Genomic DNA, 26,105 nt, shown 5'->3' with positions numbered 1-26,105 from the left:
TCTCTTCCCAAGGAGGTGTGTGTGGGAGGGGGTCATTGAGGGCTTGGGGTCCTAGGGTTTTGGTTCTCATCCCAAGGACTCTCTTTAATCCAAGTGTTTAGTATAAAATGTATTTAAACAAGTAATGCTTAGGGCAGAATCAAAGGCTCCTTGCCCTAGGTGAGTACAGGCAGTCCTCAACTTACAATCTTTTGAGTTGCAATGAATGGCACTTAGAACGTTTATAAATTGACACCCTGTCTTGACTTTTTGATGTCAGGCCAGTGAAAAAGTTCGTTCTGTCTTGGGGACCATCTGTCTGAAATTCCTTGGACACTTTTTTTTTTTTTTCTTCTTTAAGAAAGCAGCCCAGACTCCAACCAAGATCCCCTCCAAAAAGTCCAGCAAAGTCACCTCTAAGTCCTTCCAAATCAATATGATTGCTATTTACAATATAAATATGTTTAAATATATTACTCAATTCAGTACAACATTCTGGGTTATTTTGGGTGAAAAATAAGGTATTGGGCCTTGGTTCAGGAACCAATCCCCCATTCATAACACTGTTCCTATGGGGAAAATTGGTTCTGAGTTGCATTTCAACCTAAGACATGGTTTTCAGGAACTAGTTGTTGCAAGTCCAAGGGCTGCCTGTATCCCAACAAATAGGCTAGTGCCCAACCCTCTTCTTGGTCCCTTCTGGGCTTTAGGAATCTTGATTTCCTTTCCACACAGTGCAGAAGAGCTGTTCTAGTTATAGTCTGCTTTAAGACATTCTCTTGGTGGATGCCATGGCTGCCATTAGAATGGTGTGCTCTGTTTAGTTTCTTGAAAGGTGCCTGTTACTGAGGTTTTGGGTGTTAGATACCAGTTGATAACGAGTGCATTTGCAGCACTGACTGCAGTGTAAACTGAAAAGGTGTAGGATTTTAGGTGCTCTTGCTCTCTGTTCACTGTGCTGACTGTTCTGGATTATCTGTGGGTTCCTTGTTTTTTACCCTCTTTCTCCCCTCCCCTCTAGGTATAGGGGCCTAGACTAGACTACTGAGTTCTCTTGGATTCTATTGTGAGGGGTAGTTGCTTAGACTTTGCAATGCTTAATGCTCTGTTTCTCTACTGGGAGCAGTCCAGAGTATTTGATCACTATGGGTGTCTGTAGATGTGCTTGGAGGCTCTCTGATATGCTGTAATTACAACATGTCCAAGCAGCCTCGATTAATTGAGTCTGCTGGAATGTGCTGTTTTGGTATGTTCCAGCCAGGCTCGTGCATCAGCATCCCTGCTAAGTAAGCTTTAGTTAAAATGCCCCCACTGCCCTTTTGAAGCATGGGGATGTTGATATAGGAGATGCTGTGGGCACTTCAATTGGAGGTGCTCTCGGAGTTGCTCTGATTTTTTTTGTTTGTTTGTTTGTTTTTGTTTTTTTTTTTAAAAGAGCAAAAATCCCTTGCCAAAAAAAAAAAAAAGGCAAACCAAAAAACCCAGAGTACATGTGGGGGGAAAATGCCCTATGTGCTAAACCATTAGTTTAGGACATATTTTAAAAAATATTTTAATATACTTTTATTGTGTGTGTGTGTGTGTGTACTTGTATATAAACAAAATGCTTTCTGAACCTTGCTGTAAAATATTAAGCATGTAAACAAAGTAGATTTATTTAACTAAAACTACTTGAAGTGCAATCTATGTGCATTTCTGATTTTCATTTTGGTTTCATCCAGCTATAATTTGACAGTAGTCAGAGGTAGAAAACAGACATTTTTTTATTAGATTAACTTTGGCATAATACGTGGTAAACTATGTAATTGTGTAAATATGTATACAGCAAATCTTCCAGGCTAGAGAACAATCTCAACCAGGTGGAACCTAGCACTTAGCAATGCTTTCCTATATTTTTAACTTTCCTAGGAATCGGGGTTGTGTGTGTGGATCTATAGATATAGCAAGTGAATATCAAACACTTACTGCTAAGGGAAGAGTTAATGACTTATGAAGCCTATCTGAAATAACTGAATGAGGAGCTGGTACATTTTATGATAGTGGTTTGCTCATCTGGAAGTACTTTAAAACTATAGAGGACTTTAACTTTGTTCAGTTGTTTGAAAAATCTCAAGTTTCATTGAAATTCACTGGTTCTCTCACTTGTTTTAAAATTGGCAAGTAGCAAATGTAATAATCTTATCTCTTTAGATATTTGACCACAAATTGTTTTTAGGGAATCTGTTATTTGGTAGAGTATAACCTCATAAATCTGGACATCAAAAACTTGGAATTATCGAAAATCTGGCACTTTTTTTCTTTAAAACTACTCTCCAGCAGGGAGTAGCAGTGGCCTGTCCTGGAGCAGTGGCAGGGGGGAAGCTTGCATGCAGTGGCTGCTGTGCCATTTACCACCCTGTTCTGCAGCTTTATATGCAGCTGCTGTTCTGGGACTGACCACTGCTAACCACCCACCCCACAACTCTGGGACCAGCCACTGCTGCTCTGGTTTAAAAAATGTGGAACTTTCACATTTCTAGCAGGTGCTTGGTCCAGAACATGCTGGATTCATGAGGTTATACTGTACTTAACAAGTGTTGGCTAGATGTTGGGGAATGCAGTCATTGACTTTCTAGTCTAGTCTAGTCTAAAATTTCCTTCTCTATTTATACTTGTTGTCTAACTTTGAGCCAAAGTTTGCTCCTTGTTCACAGATTTGATACTGCACATGCTATTACAGGAAGGGCTAATAAACTTGCATCAAGTTCTGCTTGCTTTTTCTGAAAGCCAGGGGGGGAGAGAGAGGGGAGTCAGTGGAGTTCTACATGGACATTCCCCCTGTTAGCAACTCGCTTTAGGGAAATGAAGTTACACATCTGTTGGCTTCCTCCACTATTTTGGGAGGTATGCTGCTGAGATGCCATAGTCTAGTCATTCTCAGTCAGGGTACAGTGGCACCCCAGGGTTTCTTGAGATGCTTTTGGGGTGCTGTGGGGTACCATGCAGTGTGAGGCACTTGAATATATAAACGTGGTTTACAAGGTAAATACAAAGCTTTTACATCGGAATTCATGGGGTCAAACCTTCTGACCTGCTATGGTCTTCCTGAGTTCTTTGCCACAAAATTGCTCTTTTTTTGTATTCAGAAAGGTGAAAATGAAGAGTTGGTATTTTCTGAGGGGTGCCTTGAGCCTGAAAAGGTTGAACTATTGCCCTAGTCCATTGAATGCTATCTCAGGCTGTTGGCTCACATAAGCCCTGATGCTGCCAGGTATGACCCTAGGCAAACCCAAAGTGACTTCCTGGCTTTGCAGGCTGGGGTGGAGGACGTGGCTCTGGTCAGTGAGGGTCAGGAGCTGGAAGTGTTCTAGAGACGAATACTTGCTGTGCAGATGTTGCCTGCAAAGTTTTAGTTTCTTTGGCCATAGGGATGTCTTTCAACAAGGCAGTCCACCTTGTTTTGTGACAGCAGGTTGGGGAAAGGAGAAATTGTGTGAGGTAGACCTGTTTGAAAGTTTGAGTTGAGGTAAAGGGGGGATGGCGAGGGGAATATTGCTGTGAATATCTAGCATAAATTACCAAGTCAGAAAGAAAAGGTACACAAGGCTTAAAAATGTTTTCACAACCTAAAACATCCAAATAACAGGATCTGATGGTTTTTTTTTTTTTTTTTTATGTGAGACTTGAATTACTGTGATAAGTGCTAGGGGAGATGACCCAACAGCATAATCCAAAACTTGCTGGATTATATTTAGGCCATGGCTTTTGGCGCACATGGTAGAGAAACCAGTCGGGGTGGGGCAGATTCCTAACTTGCTCATAAATAAGGAGGAAATAGTTGAGAATCTGAAAGTAGAAGACAACTTGAATTACTCATGGTGGAGTTCATAGTCTGAAGGAAGTAAGTAAGAACAGGATAAACACTGGACATGAGGAAAAGCAGACTTGCCATGGATCAAAAGTCCAGAGAGAAGAGGGAGTCCAGGACTTCTTGTGGATTCTGAAAGTATTAATATGACAAGATCGGGGTCAGAGGATTTTCAAGTAAAATGTTGCTGCAGTTTAGTTTCATTCACAGCATCTTTGAACTTCATTAAAATATTGATTACTTGTATGTCTACTCCATGGTGGCTATGAAACTTTTTTGTGGTTCTCAAGCCATGGACAGGTATTTAATGTCTAGTGAGAAACATGTCCTTTTGGCACTGCAAAAAGGCAGCATTCAAGTAGCTTTTCACTGGGGAGGAGGAGAATGCAAACCTTTCCACAACAGCAACTTCTCTGCAATTCGACAAATTCCAGTGCCATGTGTAACTGCTGTAGTTGTAAAGTGCGATGTGCATGCCTACAGATATAGTACCCCAAACTCTACTCCCCCAGGGAGGCTGAACCAGTTTCACAGGTGAATGAGGCTGAGCAGTGTGGTAGTCTGGCTTTCTTTGCAGATGAAATTTTAAAGTCTCCTGCCCAAGGAAGAACCCCCTCCTGAAGTGGAGCTGGTCAGAGCTCTTCTGCTGCTAACCTCCCATGGGTTCACAAACTGTGTTTATGTGGTAGGTAGCCAGGGACATGTGAACTGCTTCCCACACTGGGGACTTTCCTATTCTGAACTGGCTAGCAAACCCGGTCATGTCTGTATGGCCATATGTGGCCTTGTGCTCCAGCCTGCACAGGAGTTAAACAGGCTCTTGGAAGTGCTGGTTGGCTTCAGCTCTGTGCCACTAAGTACAGCATGCTCTGGACTTGCTGCAGTAGACTTCAAGAAATTCAAGGTTCTCTCCTTTCATTTCCCTAAACTCCTCTTTCCACATGACTTCACTAACTAATTTGCTCAGTTTGTCAAAACTTGACCTTAGGGAATAACCTTTTTCTTTTTCTTTTTCTTTTCCAAACAGTAATAGACCATGACCAAGTAATAGTTCATGACCAAGGCTACCATATTTCATGCATATATATATACCCTGAAATATAATGCACATCTCCAGTTTGAAAGGGAAACTACAAGGAAAGATCACTTCCCTTCAGTTACTGAGTAGCAGCAGATCTGAGCCGCCTTGCTGTTTTGCTCCCTGTAGCTTCCTGCATACTTCACTGTAGGGTTCACCTGTAAGTGGTGGAACCTGCTCTTACCATATTTCTTGCACATCATGCACACTCCAACTTCCAGCAGCTGGCTTTTTGGGCAGGAGGGGGTGGGAAGGGATGGGATGTATGCAAGAATACAGTATTTATGATGGCCTCATCTTCAAAACTAAGTCAATAGAATAATCTGTACATGGACCTGCAGTACAGGTGGGTGCAGGGTTGCATTGTAGTTTGGAAGTGAAAATTGAACCCTCTTGGTTGAGAGGGCTGGGGTAAGTAGGTGGGAGTCTAGTGGGTTTAGTTCCCTAGGCAGCCAGTAGGCTTTGTCCTCTGGAATCTCTGTATGCTGTGGGAGTAGGGAGGGGAAGCAAAGCAGTTTAGGATATCAATATACCAACCTCCTAACTCTTGTGCTGGCAGTATAGGTTTTCGCCATGCTCTGCAGTACTCTGGGCTGTGAGGCACTTGAACACCTGTAAACACAATAAAACAGTGTCTGTGATGCTGAAATTAAATGTCCGTCCTTGCTCTTATTTCAGGGGTGTAGGCTGTAGCCACGTTGGTCTAAGGACATGGGCAAATAAGGTTCTTTTGGATAAATCCGATTATCTTTCCATCAGAATGACTCAAATAGTTGGAAAAATTCTTCTTAGCAAGCTTCTTCACAAGCTTGCCAAGAAGAATTTTTCCAGCTATGAGTTGGTTTAATAAAGTATGAAAGCATAAATTCTTCAGTCTAATCCAGAATAAACATGCATTCTTTCTACCATGTTCTTAATTGTTTCCTCAACCTATTGAGGTCTCGTAGCACTAGAAAAGATGAGAACAAATTTTATGCTTTTTAGGTAAACCATACTTAATTTTTTTTATAAGTTTTTTTTGTTTGTTTGTTTGTTTGTTTGTTTGTTTGTTTGTTTGTTTGTTTGTGTTTTTTTATGTAGATAAAGTGTTTAGAAAGAAAATAACCTCTTCTCCTTCAATCTTACTAGGACTGGGCTGATGCTAATGTTTCAAGACAAATTGAGGACACAGTATTATATGGATATTACAGTGAGTATTTTTTAAATGACTTCTGAAAAATAATCATTTCTTGTTGTTAAACCAAGCATTCACCACTCTTTATCTAAAGTGTAAGCCAGTTTTTAGGAGGATACATCTTAAGTTATTTTGTGATTTAAACTTGGGATTAGTGTGTATTTGGGATGTCTCATACACTTTGCTTTATAAATGGAGGATCACTTTCTTTTGTTACAGTTGTAACAACATCATAAATGTACTGGAAGGACTATATTAACAGACTAGCAGGTTTAATGCATGCACAATATAGACATTAGTGGCTTGCTTAAAGAAAATTTTGGCCTGCTCTGGTTCCTGGCAGACTACCTCTTATCATGTGGTTAGGGCATTAATCAAGTCATAAACTGTAATGTGGCACACATTCAACCAATTTCCTATGTCATTCATATAGTGGCAAACCATCCATAAGTGTTCCACATTTATGTGGTTTGTATCATGCTTTAGTTTGAAAATGCAGCCTTATCTAGGACACTTGAAGCTAGACTGTGCAGCCTGGCATTGGGAACAAGAATTTTATCCCAACTCCCCAAAATAGGATGTTCCATCTCCCAGATATAGCATAGTAGGTAGTACACTTGAATTTCTTTTTTAATCTTGGGTAAAATTCCTCCAATATCATCAGCCATTTTAGATTAACATTTGCCAGGGACATACATAATATTTTTCTTACAGTTAGCATACAGTGTGTCAGCATTTCCAGCAATGTGAAACTTTACACCTGTTTCTTACTCGGCAAGTGATCTGATACTGCCATGCACATAGCATACAAGACCATCTGCTTTTAAGAGACTGTTGTATTTGGGGCTGTAGTATCATTGTAGATATGTATACTAGAACTGACTTTTTTTTTTTAGGAGTAAAGTGCCTGGCCCTAAACAATTTTTATTCGCAACCCTTTATATCAAAGTTGATATTCCTGGTAAGCAATTTACTGTAAACTTAACCTTTTAAGTATGAGGTTGATGCAATGAGACCTATTTTCACCTTTGTTTTACAAAATGCTGAAGACTTCCTTCAGTTACTAAGTAGTTTCTTGCTTATGACTTTTTTTCCATCCACGTTTTGCTTGGCAATGCATTCAGTATCTTTTTATTTACTAAAAATATCTCTTAGGTGTACTAGATGCCTGCTTTAACATCCCTGGCTTTAAAACTAACACTTATTACTTATAGGAAATGCCTACGGAGTGAGCTGAATGGAAGATTTTTGTTCACTGTGCTGCAGGATCCTAGATCTCTTTTTCTCACTGATGGAATGGAAGAGAAAAAATGCTTCTCTTCTTCCCCTTGCTGCTTTGTCAACTTCCATTTGGTGTTTGAACTTGTCATTTTTACTGAAATTGCTGAATAAAACTGAAACAAATACAGAAAAGGGTACTTCTGTCAAATGGGATTAGCACTTCAACACTGAGCCTTTTAGTTCCTTAGTCAGTTGCTTGACTAACTTTTTTAAATTGGGATGCTTGTCTTAACCAGCTTCCCTGTTTTCCTTCATTGAAATAAAAGCATGGAGGTACTGTACTGTAATGGCTGTCCAGATAGCTGCTACTCTTCTTGGGGGGCCACTAAGTCGCAGGGGTGGAGTCCAGTTTAAACTCCTACAGTTTCTGCTAAACTGGCAGCTTTTGCCTGAGCAGCTAGAAAACTGCTGTCAGTTGACAGTGGCTATGAAAGGGTTAACATTAGCTTGTGTCTAGCAGCCTTTGAGCTTGCTCAGGGTGAGTGAACTACTGCATTCAGTTGGCACTCTTGGCTATGACTCTGGAAAAGTCTTTCCTTTTACATAATGTTCTCCAAAAAGATGCATGTCACATGCAAAAAAAAAAAAAATTGTACTAATGAGTGTTTTGTGCACTGGGTTGTAACATACATGGCTATTTTACCTTTTTTAGAATAGGGTTACTCTAAAGCATTGTTTAAATGCACCCCTTTTATAATGTCAATTTCTTGTTATCCCTGTCTGTTTTACAGTCAACTATACTGATTTGACAGTATAGTTTAAATAACAAAATTTAAGGGGCCTGGCAAATGCTCACTTAATGGCATAATACAGATCTAGTCCATGTTCCCAACAACAGTGCCTTCTGCCACACTTGACATGGCAGGAGGTACAGTTCATAGGACTGGGGATCAACTTCAACTTCTGATTTGTGACATGATCAGTAAGGAACCCAGGGTTTGGATTAGCAAGTGCTGGATTAGGGGGAGTTGGTCGACTCTTCCTGCATGACACCTACAAACTGTTGAACTCTCATTGATCCTAGGGGTCCTAGCCTGCTGGGAACTTTTAAAAACTGAACGTGCAGCTTGGCTGCACAGGCAGAAGATATACGAATACTATACACAGGGACACTGGGATTGAGATAATCCCTGATTCTGGGATCCCACTGTATGCCAGATGCACTAGAAGTGGCATGTGCAGCTGGGCTGGACACAGCTTCTGGACATCGTGGAGCAAGAAACCTGGGGGTCAAGAGCTATTCCTTGACCCCAGGTGTTCAGGCACTCATTTGCACACAGTGTTCTGGCATCCTGTTGCACCGGCGTTCTTGGGATCAGGGAGTCTCCTTGACATGTGAGGTCCCAGGGGCTGGGTCTTCTGAAATAGCCTTGTTCAGCAGCAGCTTCTTGGTAGCTGTATCCCCTGTGTCTAACCCACAGGCAGGCTGCTAATAGTGTGAGTCGTCTTATTTCTCTGGGTCAGTCATTATTTTACCTCATGAAAAAGCAATAAAGACCATTGCTTTTCCTCAAAAAAACCCAAAACCATATGAACCCCAAAACCTCCCCTAGCAGACTTTACTTGCACTTTAATTGTTAGTAGAGCAATACATTGCAACATGCATCAGGTTCCGACCAGTGTATTTGCCTGATGATGAACTGCAAAAATGGGGATGTTTAAATGTAAAGTACTTTGGCAGCTTGTTTGTATGTATGTATCTATCTATCTTATTTTATTTTGTTATTTTTTATTTTGAATAGTGGGTTATTAGTTTGAACAGGGCTTTAAATATCCCAGGGTGGATTGATTATTTTATTTATTTATTTTTCCTTCCACACTTCCTTGCTGGAAGGTGACTCTGATTTAAGTCTATTGCTACGGGGTGCCTCAACAGCAGACATTGGGATTTTGCTGCCCAACTTCGTATTAGCCTAACTAGCTTTCAAGACTGATCTGTTAAGTATCCATGTAGCATCTCTTGAGTGTTATCACTCATGGCTCTCACAAACAACAGGATGTGCTTTACTTGCACGTATAGGAAAGGGGGTGGAGGGGATAGGAAAAGCACATATGTAGAAGGAGATCAAAGTGTCCTTGGAGAATGTCTCATTTCTCTATTTTTTCCATCCCCCTCCTTTTTTTGCACATGTTTGGGAGGTGTAGCACAGTTGGAGGGAGGTAGGAGGGAATGACAGCCCCTGTGAGCAGCTCTCTAGCCCATCTTGCTGGCAAGTGCATCAAGCCCTCTTTTTTGCACCTCTTGGATAGCTTGTCCTGTGAATGTGAATCAAGTTTCCATTGAGCAATATTACTTGTTGCCTGCTGGAATTAGTCTGTCAGGGGTCAAAGAAACATTTCTTTGTACTACTCTTGATTGGGCCTACTACAAATAATTATGTTTCTGATTTGACAGTATAGGTTAAGTAACAAAATTACTTGTAATTTTTTTAAATCAAGGCTTGTCTTTTAATCTTCATGAAGTCCAATAGAGGAAGAAAAATAATTCCTACAAGTGACATTTGGTTGCACTCAAAGACAGATGAGTTTTCTAGTTTTTTTTCCAGAGATTTGAGTCTGCTTTGAAATGACTACTTGACATTACTGGAACCAAATTCTGGTGGTGGTGGTACTGCTCTTTGGGAAGATGTGTGCAGGTTAATTTCATGAATAAGAGGGATATAATGTGGGTTTAAATTTCATGTTAAAATGTTGTTTTTCTCTGGGGATTAATACTTTTTTCATTATGCTTATCTATTTTACTTTTGAAGACTGGGTTTAAAGAGCTGTAGCTTTCTCACTGTAGTATAAACCTTCTGGGTAAGGTACTTCAGTCAGGGCCAGTGGCCTCGATGCCTTTTTTTTTTAAGGCCGTCTGCATTGCTTACAGGTTTTTTAGTTTTAGTTTTTTAGAAGATAAACAAGGAAGGAGGCTTTTTCAGTCTAATGTTAAGACTTAAAATGTGCTTTAGAAAACTTCAGTTCTGATTTGAGGAAAAGAGCTCTCCTTGCATTTTTATAAAATGCATTTTCTGGGTTTCTATTTATATCTACTTCTGAAGAAAAGAAAAAAGTTGATAGTCATAGAAATAACTACTTTAACTATGTATGCTAAACTGGCTTGGAGAAAATTAGTCCTTCCTGGGCAACAGAACTTTTTTTTTTTTTTTTTTTTTTGCTTAATGCTTGGTCAGAACAAAGAAGGCATTAGGACTCAGTAGATGGAACTGCTCCTTTCCTTCCCTTTTGCTATTTTAAAACGACACTTAACTTTTTTTTGGTGATCCATGGACAGGGAGAGTCTAGGTGAAAGATTGTGTAAACAACTAATCTGCTTTTAGTTCCTATGTAAAAGGCACTTCTGAAATAAAACTTTTGAATTGGTTTATAACCTCAGATCCTTTAGTACTCCTGCATTTCTAGGGAGTCTCACCAAAATAAATAAATTTTCTAGAAATACATTTTGAATTGTTAAATGCGGAAATGATGCATGCACAAATTAGATGCAGATTATCAGATGCTTGAACGAGAAAAATAAATGAACTTTTATCTAACCTGGCAGCTGATGTATATTTAAAAAACCTGTTTTTAGTGTGAGTAAGGTTTATGATTTTGAAAAAGATAGTTAGTGTGCTCTTCCCCCTGTCCCCCTACCAAATCGAGTTCTTGGGCTGTGCAACACATGCTAAAGCAGCCAGTTGATTTAAAATAAATTAGTAATTTTATTTTCCAGTGGCTTTTTTTTTTGAGTGTGCTACATAATCTGTTTTAGCAGTTTAAACCATCTAGAATATTAAAACATCTCAAACTACTACATTCTTAGCTGAGAACAAATATGAAAGAGGAAGGTAACTTGAGAGAGATTTGACACCACTGAAAGTGGCCATAATTATGGTTAGTCTCATGCTGCTGATTATCTTCATTTTAGTATGTAGATCTTAATGTTGTAGCACTGTGTAACCTCCAGATGGTGGTAGAGATTTAAGCATGAGTTTTTAAGTATTGCTTTTGCAGTATTGCACTTAAAACTTTGCACACTGTCTTCATATTAAGAATACACAATAATAACTGGAAGGTTCCTCTGGGGCAGGGGTGGGCAGTTATTTTGGGCAGAGGGCCACTTACTGAGTTTTGGCAAGCCAACCTCATGACAGGCAGCCCAAGGCAGATAAAAAATTTAGGGAATAAATATTTAGGGGCCCTGTGGGCCAGATAGAATGGCCTGGCGGGTTGCATCCAGCCCCCAGGCTGCATTTTGCCCATCCCTGCTCTGAGGTCACAAAGTCCACTCCATTCTGTCTCTAAATTTATGCATAGCTTCCTGCTATAAACTGATGTGCTACATCCAAAGGCCAGTCATAGGGGGGTGGCGGTATAATTGTGGTATGGCAGTCTTTTGTATTGGAACAGCCAGAAGTGTCTGCAAAGTTTGCTGTAATTTTTGTTTTTAGCCTGTAAACCCACCCTTAAACTATTTAAGGCTTAGTAATCCACTGGGGGGTTGCTAAGGCCTTTTTGCTACTTTGTTCTTTTTTTTCTCTTGCTGCCTTATAATGTAGGTATAAAGAATTAGGGTTAACAAATGATGTTGGCATGAAAACGTTAGGCGGAGAGGAAAGGAGATGTATGGAACAACATAGGAAGTATTCAGAGCCCCGGTTTTTTTTAATGGCTAGCCAGGTGCATAATGGTGGTATTATTCCCAAATATTTTGGGGTTCTAAATCTTGTGCAACTGGTACTTTCTAAGTACTGCTGAACTAATTTGGATAAGCTCATAGAATTGTAGAGAAGTAGTGCTGGAAGGGACCTCCTCCATAGGTTAACTAGTCCAACCCCGTACCTCAGGCAGGATCATCTTTATCCAGATCATCCTATACAAATCCATTGTCTAACCTCTTGGGAAAATTAGTCAACCCTGATGTAGTTTGGGCTGGTGATCCTGCAAAAGAGATTTTCCTAAATTTCCAGTTCTATTGAATAAGTTTAATAAAAAGTGGTGTTTTCAGACGGGGGATATGATGGACTTGGTGTTGGTGGAGATAAGAGCTGTATGATAAATCATGTCTGTGCTTTGCAAACCCTGAAAGAGAATGGGGGGGTGGGGGGGTTAAACACTGAGCTTAGCTCTTCAAACCTTTTTGTAAAACTTTGGGGTTTTTTTTTTGTTGTTGGGGTGTGTGGGTTTTTTTTTTTTTTTTTGCCTAATCATTCTAGTAACGCCCTAAATACAGCTTGAGTTCAACTTTCCTGAATTGTGATTATTGCTGCTTATGTACGATTTGTAACTTTTTTTTTATATGAGGTCTTCCCAGTGCCTTGCCTTGCATGATGACATTTAATGCTTAATTTCACTGGGAATAGCTTGTTTACTACGTCATAGAATTGCAATTGCCTTTTTGTGGTTTGAGTACATGGTCAGTTCAGTCATTCCACAATCAACTGATACACCCAGGTCCTTAAACTTTGGAGCTCATTGGTTGGAAATGGATAGATCATGAATAAGTACTAAAAATGCACTTTTTCTGCTCTTTATTCCATTTGTTACTCTAGTTCTCCATATTTTTCCATAATTTTCTACATCCAGGATGTGGAAAAGCTTGAGAGAGTCCACAGAAGAGCCACCCATTTGATCAGAGACTTGCAAGGCAAGTCATATCTTCAGCCTAAAAAAAAAAAAGGCTGATAGGGGGCTTGGTAGCAGCTTACTGCTACATCAAGGATGCAGTGAACAACTGTTCACCAGGGCAACCTTGTGGAAAAACAGGAGTAATGGCCACAAACTCCAGTCCTGGAAGACTGTTTCAGGCTTAACACTGGGGAAAAACTTCTTCAGTCAGGGTGCCCAAACTGTGCAATCACCTACCGTGGAAATCTTGAAGAGGAGACTAGACAGTCACTGTGCTGGGGTCACTTTACCCTAGTTATCTTTCCTACATAGTGCAGGGGAGCTGGCACTGATGATCTTGTGAGGTTCCTTCCAGCCCCTTACAATCTATGAATCTATATCACTTGATCTGGTTCACTTTTTCTGATAGCCTAGTCTTCTCTTAATGCCCTGTAATGTTCTTACAATTTCAGTATACTTCTGCCTGCCTGATTTTGTTATTTGTGCTAAGGCAACTCCATGAGAAGAAAAGTTATTTTTGGCTTTTTTAAACATTGCATTAAGGCTGGCTACTCTTTTTTCCTTCTCACTATTTGTGTATGTTTTGTCCCTGCTTTTCATCTTCGTATTCATGGGCAGTCCATATTGTAACTAAGACACTGCCATCGTGCTGTGTTGTTTAAGATATTGATGTTTACGACTACTTTTTAATGGAATCTGAAGAAAAATCTAGATGAAAATTTTACAGCTATCAGTACCCTAATACCATGTTTACTACTTCCTTATTCCCCAATTTTATTAAGGGCACTGACCATAGGACTGTGACAGACATTTTGTCTTGAGCTTTCATAGTAGACTATTAAATTGACTCTAAATTGATCTTCTCTCTCCCCACTCCTCCATCCAGAACAAGAATTATTCATTTTCATTGGTAGACTTCACCAAACCCTGCTTGCATACACATGTTCTGCAGGCTCTGTCTGTATTGTTTGAGTTACCTACCAGATTGTAGGGGTTCGCAAATATTCCCATCCTCATCCTATTTGGACACCATTATGATAAATTTTGCATGCAGGTTAGCTTCTGTAAGCAAGAAGCTTTCATCACTCTTAAATTAAACACATCACTGAAGGAATGAGACTTGTATCTATTTAAGGTGGTGGCTCTCAACAACAGTCACTAGATTGGAGAAACTGCTTCATAATGTTTGAATTGAGTGGTACCCAAAACTAACTTGTATGTTTTATAGTAATTGTTACCTGATGTTTCGGGAAGGCAGTGGAGACAGGATCAGCCAGGCAAGGACAAGCTTGAGTCTGTGCTAATCTCATCCTTTGTGGCACTTTTCAAATGATCTGTTCGTATTGCAGGGTACCACGGCACTCGGGCTACATAGCAAAGTCTAGGTAATGTGCAGTTGGCACATGCACAGTATGGGGGGGATTGTGCATGTGTAGCCTTGACGTTGTGATCCACAACATGGTTGGCTTTCCCAGAAATGTTTTTGGTGTATAAATCCAACTTCAAAAAGGAAGCTATGTGGGTTAAAAAAACAGAAATCTTGAATAAAACTTGACCTGGAAAGATTGCAGCAACCAAATGTTTGGTAAATGTTAAACTAGTTTTGGCTAGCACCGAAACTGCCATCTAATAAGTTAATAGATACATTTTACAATTAAGGCCCAACTTGTGTAGAATACACTAAATAAATGCCATGAAGCATTTGAGAGCTAGCTCTCAACCTCTTTGTTCCCCTGCAAATTTTGCCAGCAATATGTTAATATGAGCCAACTGGGTGCCTTTTATCAGCTGTCCTGTACACATTTAGCAGTGGAGTCTGCCCGGTATAAAGCATACAGTGGAAGTATATATTGATACAGCAAAATTGATTTGGGTAAAATTTTTCAAAAGAGCATATATTCAAAGATCCATTTTGAAACACAACTCTGTGCTAGAAAATGTTATCCTAGGTGGCATTAATTTTCCATTTACTGCATAGGCTGTGCTGGTTTCAGGTTTATCAAGTGTTTGAAATAAAAACTCATGCACTTGGCCGTCTCCATTCAGATGCTATAGAATGGTCACTGAGCCTCAGATTACTTGTCTGTACATTCTAAAATAGTTTAAGTTGGGGAGGTCAGGTGTACAGCTTGTGGAGCCCTGCTGTATGTCCCCAGTACTGCCCCTGGGTCTGATTACAGCAGCATGGGACATGTTGCACATCTGTAGTGCGTGTGACCAGTCTGAGGCCTGGATTATGTTCATGGGGGGGGCCCCCTCTGCCCTCCCACAACATAGCTGATGTAGTGCCTACTCTGGCTGGTTTGGGACCTGCACTGTATGAATCCCAGAGTGGCTAGAACAGGTGCCATGTGTGGCATAGCTTGTCCAAAACAGAAGCCATGGTACACACAGTGGCCATCCCAGCCTGACTGAACCTTTCCCTTCCCCCACCCTGGCACCAGCTCTGGGATGTGCATTGAATGCTGTGCCTGCTTCAGCCAGTCCAGGACCTGTGCTATGCTTGCAGGTGGGGTATGCAATGTGGGCTCTGGATTGGCAGGAGCAGACAGTGTGGTGCAGTCCCAGAACTGCCAGTGTAGTCACTTGTGGGTCTCAGGGGAGGGTGGACACTGCTTGCAGTGCACCGGTGCTCTAGCTGGCCTGCACTGTGTTTTTGTATCCCTGGTGGCTGCTTCTGGTTCTCTGCAGTGTGGGTTGTGCACTGGCTGCAACAGCCACTGGCTCAGGTGTGCTGAGTGACAGGATCCACGGGCCTGATCCAGCCTATGGACTGGCTTCCTGCCACTAACCTGGCTTGGGGGACCAGAGGGGTTTGACACCTTCAGTTGAAGTTGAACAGAGTGACAGTTTGGAAATGAAAGAAAAAGGGAAAAAATGACTTACCTGGCTATGGAAGTGCTATAGGTGGAAGCTACTCAGTTCTGTCTGAGTTGTGAAAAGAAGAGGCTGAGATGATTTTGGCTGAAGATTGGTGTTTGTAACTGGCTCTTTCGTTCTTTACCTGTCTTGAGTTTAAGAGGGGAAAAATGTCAGTTGGAACACTTCTCTTGTTGGTGGAGAATGGTCAGGAATCAATACTACTTTGTTAGATGGACACAATAACTTTGTAATTGTCTTTTACTGACTTGTACATAGTTTAAGGCTCTGATATCTATTTGTGTGCATTAAAAAGGTGGATGTTTAAAACTAGCTTTTCTTTTTCCCTTTTGATCAGTTACCTATTCAATCTAAACTAGTAAGCAGTCAAGGAAGGTTTATTAAAACTCTAGAGTAGGGTCCAGGAGTAAATTCTTGGTGCTTACCTTGTGGAAGCAACTCAAGTCTTAACGTTTTAGGCATGGGTATGTGGTTAGAAAATTACTTGGTCAATTGACTGGTCAAATATATTGTCAAAAATTATTTAAGTATTTTACTACTATTAGGTTAGAGAGTCTTCAATAGGTTTGATGGCTAATGTTTTTTTACCCAAAAAGTAACTGTTACTTGAAGAAAATGAATGTTATTACTGTTTGATAATAGTTTTAAAATGGCTAACAATGCTATAAATGTGAACATTATTCAAGAATTAAGTATTTTTCTTGGCTCTTTATTCTAACGAGTTACAAAATGAAAAAAAATGGTGGAGGGAGAGTTTTAAATAAAAAATAAAATGCCTACAAAAGGCTAAAAGTCTATTTAAATGCCTTGCAGTAAATAGGCAGAAAGGCAATTCTTCAAGCATTTTACTGTGTATTATCTTCATCTGCTTTAGCTCTTTTAATTGCATCACCTTTTGAGATCTCCTTTTAATGTCATCTGAATATCAAATTGGCTTCTGTATTGGGAAGTGTTAAAACTATTTCTGCCATAGTAGTTAGACTGTAGGGAGGACATGAGCCTTTTTTTCACTGTGATAAAGCCAAGTTCTCTTGGATTTTTTTTTCCAGCTTTTGGGATTGCGGTCCATGCTTTGATTGATTGAGTTTCTGTTTGCTGTATTATTTCTTACTTAAGTCAGAATTGTTTGCTTAAAAGTATATATCTTTTAAAAGTTACAGCATCTACTATAAAGCTGTAAGCTAAATTGAATTAATCAGAAAGGTCACTGCCTTGGACATGTAGGATAATAAGAAAATTGATCTGGATAGGACCTCACAAAGTCATCTGGTTCAGCCCTTGTTCAAGGCAGGATCATCCCTTACTAAATGGTCCCAACTAAGATAGATACATCTATGCTGCTCTTAAACTTTCAAGGATGGAGATTCCACAGCCGTTCCAGGTAGATCAAGGTGTGCAGCACTTACATGCAGGAGTGATCACTTGACTTTGTATCTCTTTGCTGGGTCTCCCGTAGACCCAATTCATCGATTATTATTAACTAGTTTAAAAATAAATATCACGCTGTATAGTGATGCTAAGCTGTGCATCGGAATGAGCCAAAAATTTTTTTTGAGGGTGTTACCATGAGGTTGATTTGCTTGTGGAGCCTGTTTTAATAAGCATCAGTTTTTTCACATCTTCCAATTCAGCATTTGGAAGACTTTACACAAGCCGCTTCCTATTTGGAACTTTGTAAATTGGGATGGTTTCAAAAACTATATCCAGGGCATACAGCTTTTCATCTATATGAAATGCTGTATTGCTGGCATGAATATGTTTAGCAAGCATGTGGTCAAATTATTACTTTTTTTTCTGGTTGTCAGATACTTGATCCCAAAAAACCCTCTTAATACCGGTATAAACACCTGATGATATCTCAGGAGTAGGAGTCTTTGACTGAGAAGCACACAGAATATTCAACTTATTATTGGACCATGTGGAAATAGTGAAAGTAAAGGTAGTTATTGCTCATGTCTTCACCATGTAGTTTTCTTGTTTTTGATTTTTACTTGCTGCTTCTGGAGATGGAGAATGTTGAGGGGGGAATAACAAATTTTAATGCAGACTAGTCTTCCTCTTGCTGTTTGACAGACTACAGTAATCTATTTTGTTGACAGTAGCTGGACACCTAGGACAGAAATGTTAACAAGCTTCTCCATTTTATATCTTCGTGTGATACAACTGGACTAAAAGGACTTGCACTGAGCTTTAATGCCCCCCCGTGTACCCCTTTTTAACTTAAAGTCTGAATTGGTTATTTTTACTCTTCTATTTCTTCATTTTTTTTTTTCCCCCAACTTCCTGTAATATCACAGTATCTCTCTTGTATTCAGTTCAACCAGTAGTCTTCCCTTTTTTGTTTCAAATGGCTCTATCTCCTAGAAGACTCAGCTTCTGTTAGTCCCAGAAGCTTTACAGAGCAGACTGTCAGATAATCTTAGGGTGGGAATAAGTGGCTTTACCTTGCAGCAAGTGCAGTGGGCCCAGGGGCCTAGTTACAGTGACCTTTTTGCGTTTCTGGTTCTGGTCCCTTGCAATGAGTGTCCCTGTTCCTGTTTTGGAGATGTCTGTAGTAGATAACCAGTAGAAAAACCTTTTACTTTAATCTAATTAATTTGGTTTTTTTTCTTATGCGGCTGGTTTTGGTTCCTCCCTCAGCAGAGCAGCTCACTTGTAGCTGTATAGTATCCTAGGGAGAACCTTTTGGTTAATTGCCTGCTGATCTTAGCCAGATTCTCCATTCTCCAAACCAAGAAGATGCTGGCTGCAGGGGGCCTGGACAGCTGCCTTTCTTTCCCTTATCCATATGCATGTGAGTTAAGGATGTAAATATCAGTTAAAATATGCCCTGCTGCCACTTGCTCAGTCAGCATGTGAGGGGAGGGGGGAAATGCAGGCATGGCTTGCTTTGAGGGGCGGCAGGGCATAGTCCTTGCTCCCAGTGCTGCTGCACCTGCATCTGCTCTGGGAGTGGGTGCTCTGCCCTGCTGCTGCTTGCCAGCTGGTATGGGAGGCAGGCGCAGCAGCACTGGGCGCAGGGGCTATGTTCTACTGCTACTTGCCCCTTTCTGTCTGGAGTGAGCCATGCCTGCATCCTACCTTGGCTGGGCAAGCAGCAGCAGGGCAGAGCCGAGCCCCTGTTCCCAGTGCTGCTGTGCCCACATCCTGAGCCCACTGGCCCCCTCCTCGAGTAACGTGCCCCCCTGACCCAGCTGTGCAGCTTGTCCCAGCCCTGATCCCTCCCTCCCGCAACCGCAGCAGAATTTCTGGCTGGAGGCAGCTGTCAGCTGTGTGCTTAGTCTATGGCTAAATCTCCAAATCAGCTGAATTCTTCCAAATCTTTTTCCAAATTGATTTGGAGCTTTTACTTGGTCTCCTGATTTGAATTGGAATCTCTTCCAAATTGAATTGGCTACCAAAGCTTCACACAACCCTAATAAATGATAAAACTCACCTGTTATCACTGCACTTTATAAGTTAAACAATTAGTTGTTGAATCTTTCACATCCCGAATCTGAGTGGAGTTTGTGGCATTATCCAGTGACTCCTAAAATGCCACTGAATGCTGGCTGTAGCTTCTTGCTTGGGGTTTTGCCTGGGCACACTGGTTAACTTCTAATCTTCACTTCTGTTTCTGTTACCTTGTTCCAAGGAATCTCTTGTGCATTTAGGAGCCTCCCTCTAGTCATTGTGAGGGATTGTCATTCTTGGTGGGCTTTATTCCACTGACACTAGACAACCAACAAACCATGGGAGGCAGGCAGGAGAAGGGTTGGGAATAGGAAGCTGGAAGAGTTTGTGGTGGGGGTGGGGGGGCAGGGATGTGCTCTTGAAAAGACCATGTATGCATATCTTGATATTTATAGGACTGAGCGTAAAGGAGCCTTTATTTTTGCCCTTAAGAGATGATGCATGCTATGATGTAATAAAAAAACGCAGCTATCTACACAACAGTGTTCTTGGCTTTGTGGAATACTTGACAATTTTTTACTGCAGTCAATTGACATTATTTGACTGGGGAATTGACTGGCTGGGTAATGCCAACTCATTTCAGAGGCATTGTGTTAAATGATCACTTTGGCTGGCTGGTATCTATCTCATGGTCAGTGGCCTCAAATTTGTCTCTTGTTTAGCTTTCATTGGACTGAAGAAAAATAAAACTTACTGCTAAGCACAGCTTAGTTAACAGAAACATGACTGCACCAGAAATAAGTTTTTGAATTTTAATTGTAAAAATAGTGCCACTTGGGCAAAGTAGATGCACAGAGAACAACTAGCCTTCCCCTAAAAGGGGATAATTTTTTTTTTTTATGATTTAAAGGATTAGTAATATAGCATTTGCTACTGCACCAATTCTGTTAAGTTTTCCTCATGCAGTAGCACTTGAAGTAGTTTGTGGCTTTCAACAGAAGTAAAATGATATCAATAGTTTTATAGTAGGAGTTGACTAGAACCTATTTCAAGTTTGTCATTATTAATGACTAGAGAAATCTGAAGAATCCAGTCCATAGTGGACATGGCTAAAATAGAAGAGAATAATGCTGTCCACATTTAGATGGTCACATTTGCTGATTCTGTATCTTAGTTTCTGTGAATTGCTTGAAGATGCTGAAATGTATATCAAACCTGAAGATGGCAACAAATAAGCAAACTAAACAGATTTAAACATAGAAGTTTCCTTACAGTGGTGGGGAATTTGTGTGGTGTGTTTTTTGTTTTGTCTTTTTTTTTAAATTGCCAAAATACAAAGCAAGATCAGTAAAACTGAAAGAAGGTAATGCTACAATATCTCCTTTAAAATGGAGTTGGTTAGTATTTTTAAAGTAACTTTTTGTTTAAAATTCTTCTAGAGAAGTTTTGATTTGATGCAACTAAAACAACAAAAAGCACCCTTTACTTAATATTATTCTGCACTAAAACCAAATCTGTAAAAACAGTGCTATTTTTCCTCATCTGATCTTCCCAGTCTAGTTACTATGGTAACAAAACCAATGAGTTTCTCTTCCTCTCCCATGAGCAAATTGCAGGCTGTTGCAATGATGGGGTGGTGAGCTGGATTTTATTTTAGTACATGTGAATTGTCAATTGCACTCCAATCGCAGTTCCAAATTCTTCCTTCCATTTACTACATCCATGTAAAGAAAGCTGTTGGTTTTTCATGCATAAGAAGGTGCTTTGGCATTGAAAGTCTGTAACATGTAAGATTTTGGAGGAGACTATTTTAAAAAAAGTATTAACTTCTTAGCATGAGACTCCCTTTAAACTTTTTTTTTTATCCTAGGTCATACATTGCAGCATGAGCCAGGCTCTTTGGTTAGGTTACATACCACCTTTTGCACAATACAAATAGCTGCTGCTTTAGTTGACTACTTGATTTGCTGTTAAGAGGCTGTTTTGTCAGGGTCTGTCTTCCACTAATCTTGATCTTGCATTTGGATACAGCTCAAAACAGTGCTATGTGCAGCTTCAGTACATGTTTTCCTCTGCACCATTGTATTTATTTCAGCAATTTAAAATTCCTGTCAGGGCAGGGATTGACTTACCTCTTTGTGTTTTTTCATCACCCTGGTCACTGATGCCAGGGTTATAATGTTAACATTTCTCAGGTTTCATTTAAAAAAACATGTGCTCAGTATTCCCTGGTGCTTTTAAAATATATTCTTTTTTTTTTTATATTGGGAACATTGGTTGAAGCTACTTTTTTAGTGTTTTACCAGCAGGTACTTGGTTACATATTTGGAGGGAGGAAAGGCGTTTGATCAGTGATGCCAAATGACAGCAGTGGGACAAGGCTACATTTAATCTTTGCACACACTTTAACTTCAACTTCTTTTAAAGGAGAGGTATAGTTGATCCTCCAGCTTGCATTTCCTTAGTTACACTGTAATTGGGTGAGTGTTCACTTAAGGATACTGATAAGGTGAATCGCTAACAGTATTTCATTCAGGGTTAAAAATTATTTAAAGGTCCAAAAGCTTTGTATCGCCACTGGAGCATGCAGATGTAAATTGCCTCATTCTCTGTAATGCCAATATAACTTTGGCAAGAATGTCAGTACCCCAGTACCACAAAGAGGGTCCCTAATGAGCAAAGGGTAGCAAAACTACAGAAAGCCAGCACTAAAAGAAAAAGGCATCTTCAAGACTCCAGGGGAAATTGAGACTGAGACCAAGTGCCCTCTCATCTACCAAGTCCAAACAGCTGCTATGGTAACTTCACAGGATCATAGAAGATGGAGGTTGTAAAGGACCTCAGGAGGTCACATCTAGTCCAACCCCCTGCTCAAAGCAGGATCATCCCCAAATAACCAACAGGTATGTAAGCAATGCATCTTGAAGAACTTGTTACTGGAGTTCCTTTTCCCTACCTGTTAAATGTAGTAATGAGGTCTTGGATTGCACATGGAGCAATAAAAGATCCACCCTGGTGATCTTCAAAAAAGTCTTGACTTCTATTTTGCTGGAGTCATCTGATTCCCAGTTTCTTTTTGCCCAAGCACAGAGGGGGCTGGACCCAATCTGTAAGGTCTCTTCCAGCCCCTAAGAACTATGAAATGATATAATAGCCTATGTCGGTATCATTTAATATTATTCCAGTTTTCACCCTCCTGGAATTGGCCGTGATGTTTAAGTTGGGTAATATTGCCTGAAGATGGTTAAGATCACTAAACAAATGTGATGCTTCTCTACCATTTTCTTTAAGAACCTAAGTTCCAATGCACTAAGTCTTGCAGAAATCAGAAAGCCTCTAACCCAAAGCATGAAGGAACCAGGACTGACAATTGAGAGACTCTCCTTATTGCTGGAACAGACCTGGCTCAATTCTTTTTGTTAAAGATGAGCAGTATTATCACAGAAGTTAGCCAAATATTGAGGTTTCTAGATTTGATTTTTTTTTTCCCTTCCTTTTTAGTAGTCAGACTTGAACAATGAGTACCATTCTGTATTGGTGAAAAGAAAATATCTTTCTTATTACATTATATATTAGGAGCTCAATGCTCTATCAAGACCCAATTTTGAAAACCATTTTCTAAAATGTTTAATCTGGTCTACCTCTTGCATCATCCCATACTCAAATGGAGACTGAAGGCTTTAATCTCTGAAAGCAATCTTATTTATATTTTTGTGTATTGGATAGAATTCCTTTCCAAGCTTCTCTGTTCTGTTGCACTTTTATGGATGGTTATATTGACCATTTACCTAATGGCCAGGTAAATGACTAGAAAACATTAGTATTGAGCAGGCTTGCAGCAAAATTAAGTGTATGCTTATCTGAAACAACTGTCAAATGTCCTGATACAACCCCATATCTAATTTCCCTTATGCAGATTTGCTAGACCAGGGGATGGCAAAATGCTGCCCACAGGCCAGATGCAGCCTGCTGAGCCATTCTATCTGGCCTGTGGGGCCCCTAAAAAACTTAAAATAAATATTCATCTGCCCCTGGCTACCTGTCATGCAGTCCTTGATGGCTTGCCAAAACTCAGTAAGTGGCCCTCTGCCCAAAATAATTGCTCACCCCTGTCCTAAACTGTCTTTTTTTTTTTTTTTTTTTTTTTTTTTTTTTTTTTAAATAGTTGTAGGGCTAGAGCGAACCTCCAGGGGATCTAGCCAAACTTCCTGCCCACTGTCAGCTGCTCTGTTTTTAAGCCATTCCAGATGCATTCTATCTAGTTACTTATTGGAAAACCTCCATTGAAGGGAATTCCAAAACCTTTTCTGGGCAACCCATTTCATTGACTTATTATTCTTAGTTAAGACTTCTTTTAGTCTTCTGTAGACTTCAGGTGCAGCAAAAAATATTAGATTCAAACTGTTGCATTTCCTGTTCTCCAACAAGGTAGAACTGTTCCCCTTTCTTTATAGCACTCTTCAAATACTTCAAAGGCTGCCATCATATTCCTCTCCTTATCTCTTCCCTTCTCCAACCAAAACAGTCAGGAAGAGAATAACATGTAGCTGCCAGTCACGCTCCCCCCACCCTTGGCTTGCTGCTGGATCCTCTCAAGCTTCTCCATGTCACTGTTAAAACGAGGAGCCTAGAACTGCACACCATACTTCATCCACTCTATCCATATGTGTTATTCAAGTAGTCACTCCCATTTTGCATACAGTACTCTCTTACTACAGTATCACATTGACTCATTGAATCTTGGATCAATCAAAGTATTGAGATGCTTCTCAGAAAAGTCACTGCCTAGCGGCTAGCCAGTTAGTTCCCATTTTGTTTGTATGTGTGTTTAAACGTTTCTTTTCTTTCTTTTAACCACATCAGTCTACCATGGCAGTTCTTACTATTTTTTTTTTTTTTTTTTTTTCTTGGGTCGGAATAGTTTGAGCCTCTTATCTACTTGTTCATTTTGTTGAAGCAACTGCCAGTCTTCCTGGACCTTTTTATCTGTCCACTGATGGGACCTTGCCTCTCTATTTCAAGAGTTGGTTGAAATTTTTGCTCTTTTTTTGAAATCTAGTCCCCTTGTTCTGTTCTGATACTTTCCCTTTCTTCAACTTGTGATTCCATCATATTGTGGCAACTTCATCCTATTGCCTTTTATATTCACTTTCGGTTCTTCTTTTATTGTTCAGAACAGTATCAACGGTACACTATCTTCTGTTTCCGAAAATGTAGGATATAGCTTGAAAGTTCTCTGTACAAGTTGAGACCTGGCTTCCTGTTTTTGCTGCATTATTCTTGTAATGGAGGGGTTTCTTTTTCTCTTCTCTTTTAAGTCCTCCATGAGTACTACTTCATTACTATTGGAAGTTTTTGTTACTTGCTCAAAATCTCATTCACCCTCTTTCTGACTTAATTTTTTTTCATGGTCTATAGTAAGTTTCCCAGTGTAGTATCACTTGCTCTTTACCCTCACTTTTTATAATTGATAGACCTGTTTCTTTCTTCTTCCTGGACTTACAGGATCAAGCAACCACTTTTTTTTTTTTAGTCTTTTTCTCCTAAGCTTGGATGACACTTTTTTTTTTTTTTTTTTTTTTTTTTCCTGGAGGTCATATGCTGACACTTGCCTTCCAGCTTTTCTTACGTTGCATTTCCTTGTCTTCTGAATCCTATCCCTCTTTCTCCAATATGGTCACAAGTTTGCACTTCATGCAGATTAATTCAATCTCTGCCTTTGTCAGTCTCCTCTGCGGCCCCCCCCCCCCAAGATGTAGTACATTCCCACAAATGGTCACAAGACAAGATCTACCACTATTTTTGTGCTTTCTTATTTAAAACCCATTTAGGAACTCTTTTTTTTTTTCTTCTCTTGTCTCTCCTTATGCAGCTGAACTTTGTTTAATCAGGGTGGCTCCGGTAGCCTTGGCTTTCTGTTCCACTTGACTCTTGAAGAGACAAGCACCTACTTTGTACTAGGTATTGAATGTGAAATTGTGGTAGCAACTAAAAGGCCTCAAATAAGCTAACATCCACTGTATTTTTCAATAATACATGTACACTGTACTAAAATGTTTCTGTACCATATGCTAGTGGCAACTTTAAGGTCATGTCTGTCTTGCATCATCCAGTGGTCTGAAAGTTCAGAAAATAAAATCAGATTACCAGGAATAGATTTAATTGGAAAAAGTAGAGTGCTGAAGTCCCAAACAGTGCAGCAGACTCTGCTTCAGAAGTCTTTATTGTGCCACTACAGTTTCCTCTGTCCTTCCTTAGATTCTACTCTGTTCTCCCTGGGTCTACCCTCTCCTTATTCCCCAGCTCTGAGCCTCACTTTTATTTTGTTTTTTTTCCTTCCAGCCTCAGTAGGCCACATAGTAACAAAACTGTTCAAAAGCTGTAGAATTGGCCTGAGGACAGCATTTGCTCAGTAAAATGAAACTAAATAATGGGGAACCAGTCAGAGCAGTCTAAGCAGTCTCTTGTCAACCTAGACAACCATCTGCCCTGGGGTGAAAAGGGCACTTGGATATTTTGCTCATAAAACCAGGAACCATTTGCAGCATTTTGGATTTTTGTCAAGCAAACAGTAAGTATATATGACGACAAAGGTTAACTGGACTGAGTTCTAGCCTGCAGCTCTTTTGGGGAACTCTTTTTTTTGCAGGGGACACCTGTATTTGATGCCTCCCTGAAGCACCTTCATGTTTTTAGACGGTCTTTACATTTTGATGTTCCACTTCTGACGGAACAGATGAAATGGATCAAGCTTCCTGATTGTACTGCTAATGGTATCCACAAATTGGAGCTAGAGGATAACATAGCTAATAATGCACTAATACCAGTGGCTCCCAAACTGTCAGATTGCACACAACCAACCTAAA

General features: G+C 40.1%; 1 protein-coding gene across 2 annotated transcripts in view; it reads left to right on the top strand.

Moving 5' to 3' along the window:
- The window catches only part of LMBRD1 (LMBR1 domain containing 1), a 208,362-nt gene that overhangs the window by 9,022 nt on the left and 173,235 nt on the right, over positions 1-26,105 (top strand). For both annotated transcript variants that reach the window (XM_019537605.1, XM_019537604.1), the window contains exon 3: positions 6,033-6,093. In XM_019537605.1, the coding sequence (XP_019393150.1) occupies positions 6,033-6,093 (61 nt within the window). The remainder of the gene's footprint in view (positions 1-6,032; positions 6,094-26,105) is intronic.

Source organism: Crocodylus porosus, unplaced genomic scaffold (genome assembly GCF_001723895.1).
Source record: "Crocodylus porosus isolate Cpor-Errol unplaced genomic scaffold, CroPor_comp1, whole genome shotgun sequence".
NCBI lineage: Eukaryota > Metazoa > Chordata > Crocodylia > Crocodylidae > Crocodylus > Crocodylus porosus.
The sequence above is the reverse complement of the archived record's forward strand: the minus strand, read 5'-3'. Positions and strand labels throughout refer to the sequence as shown.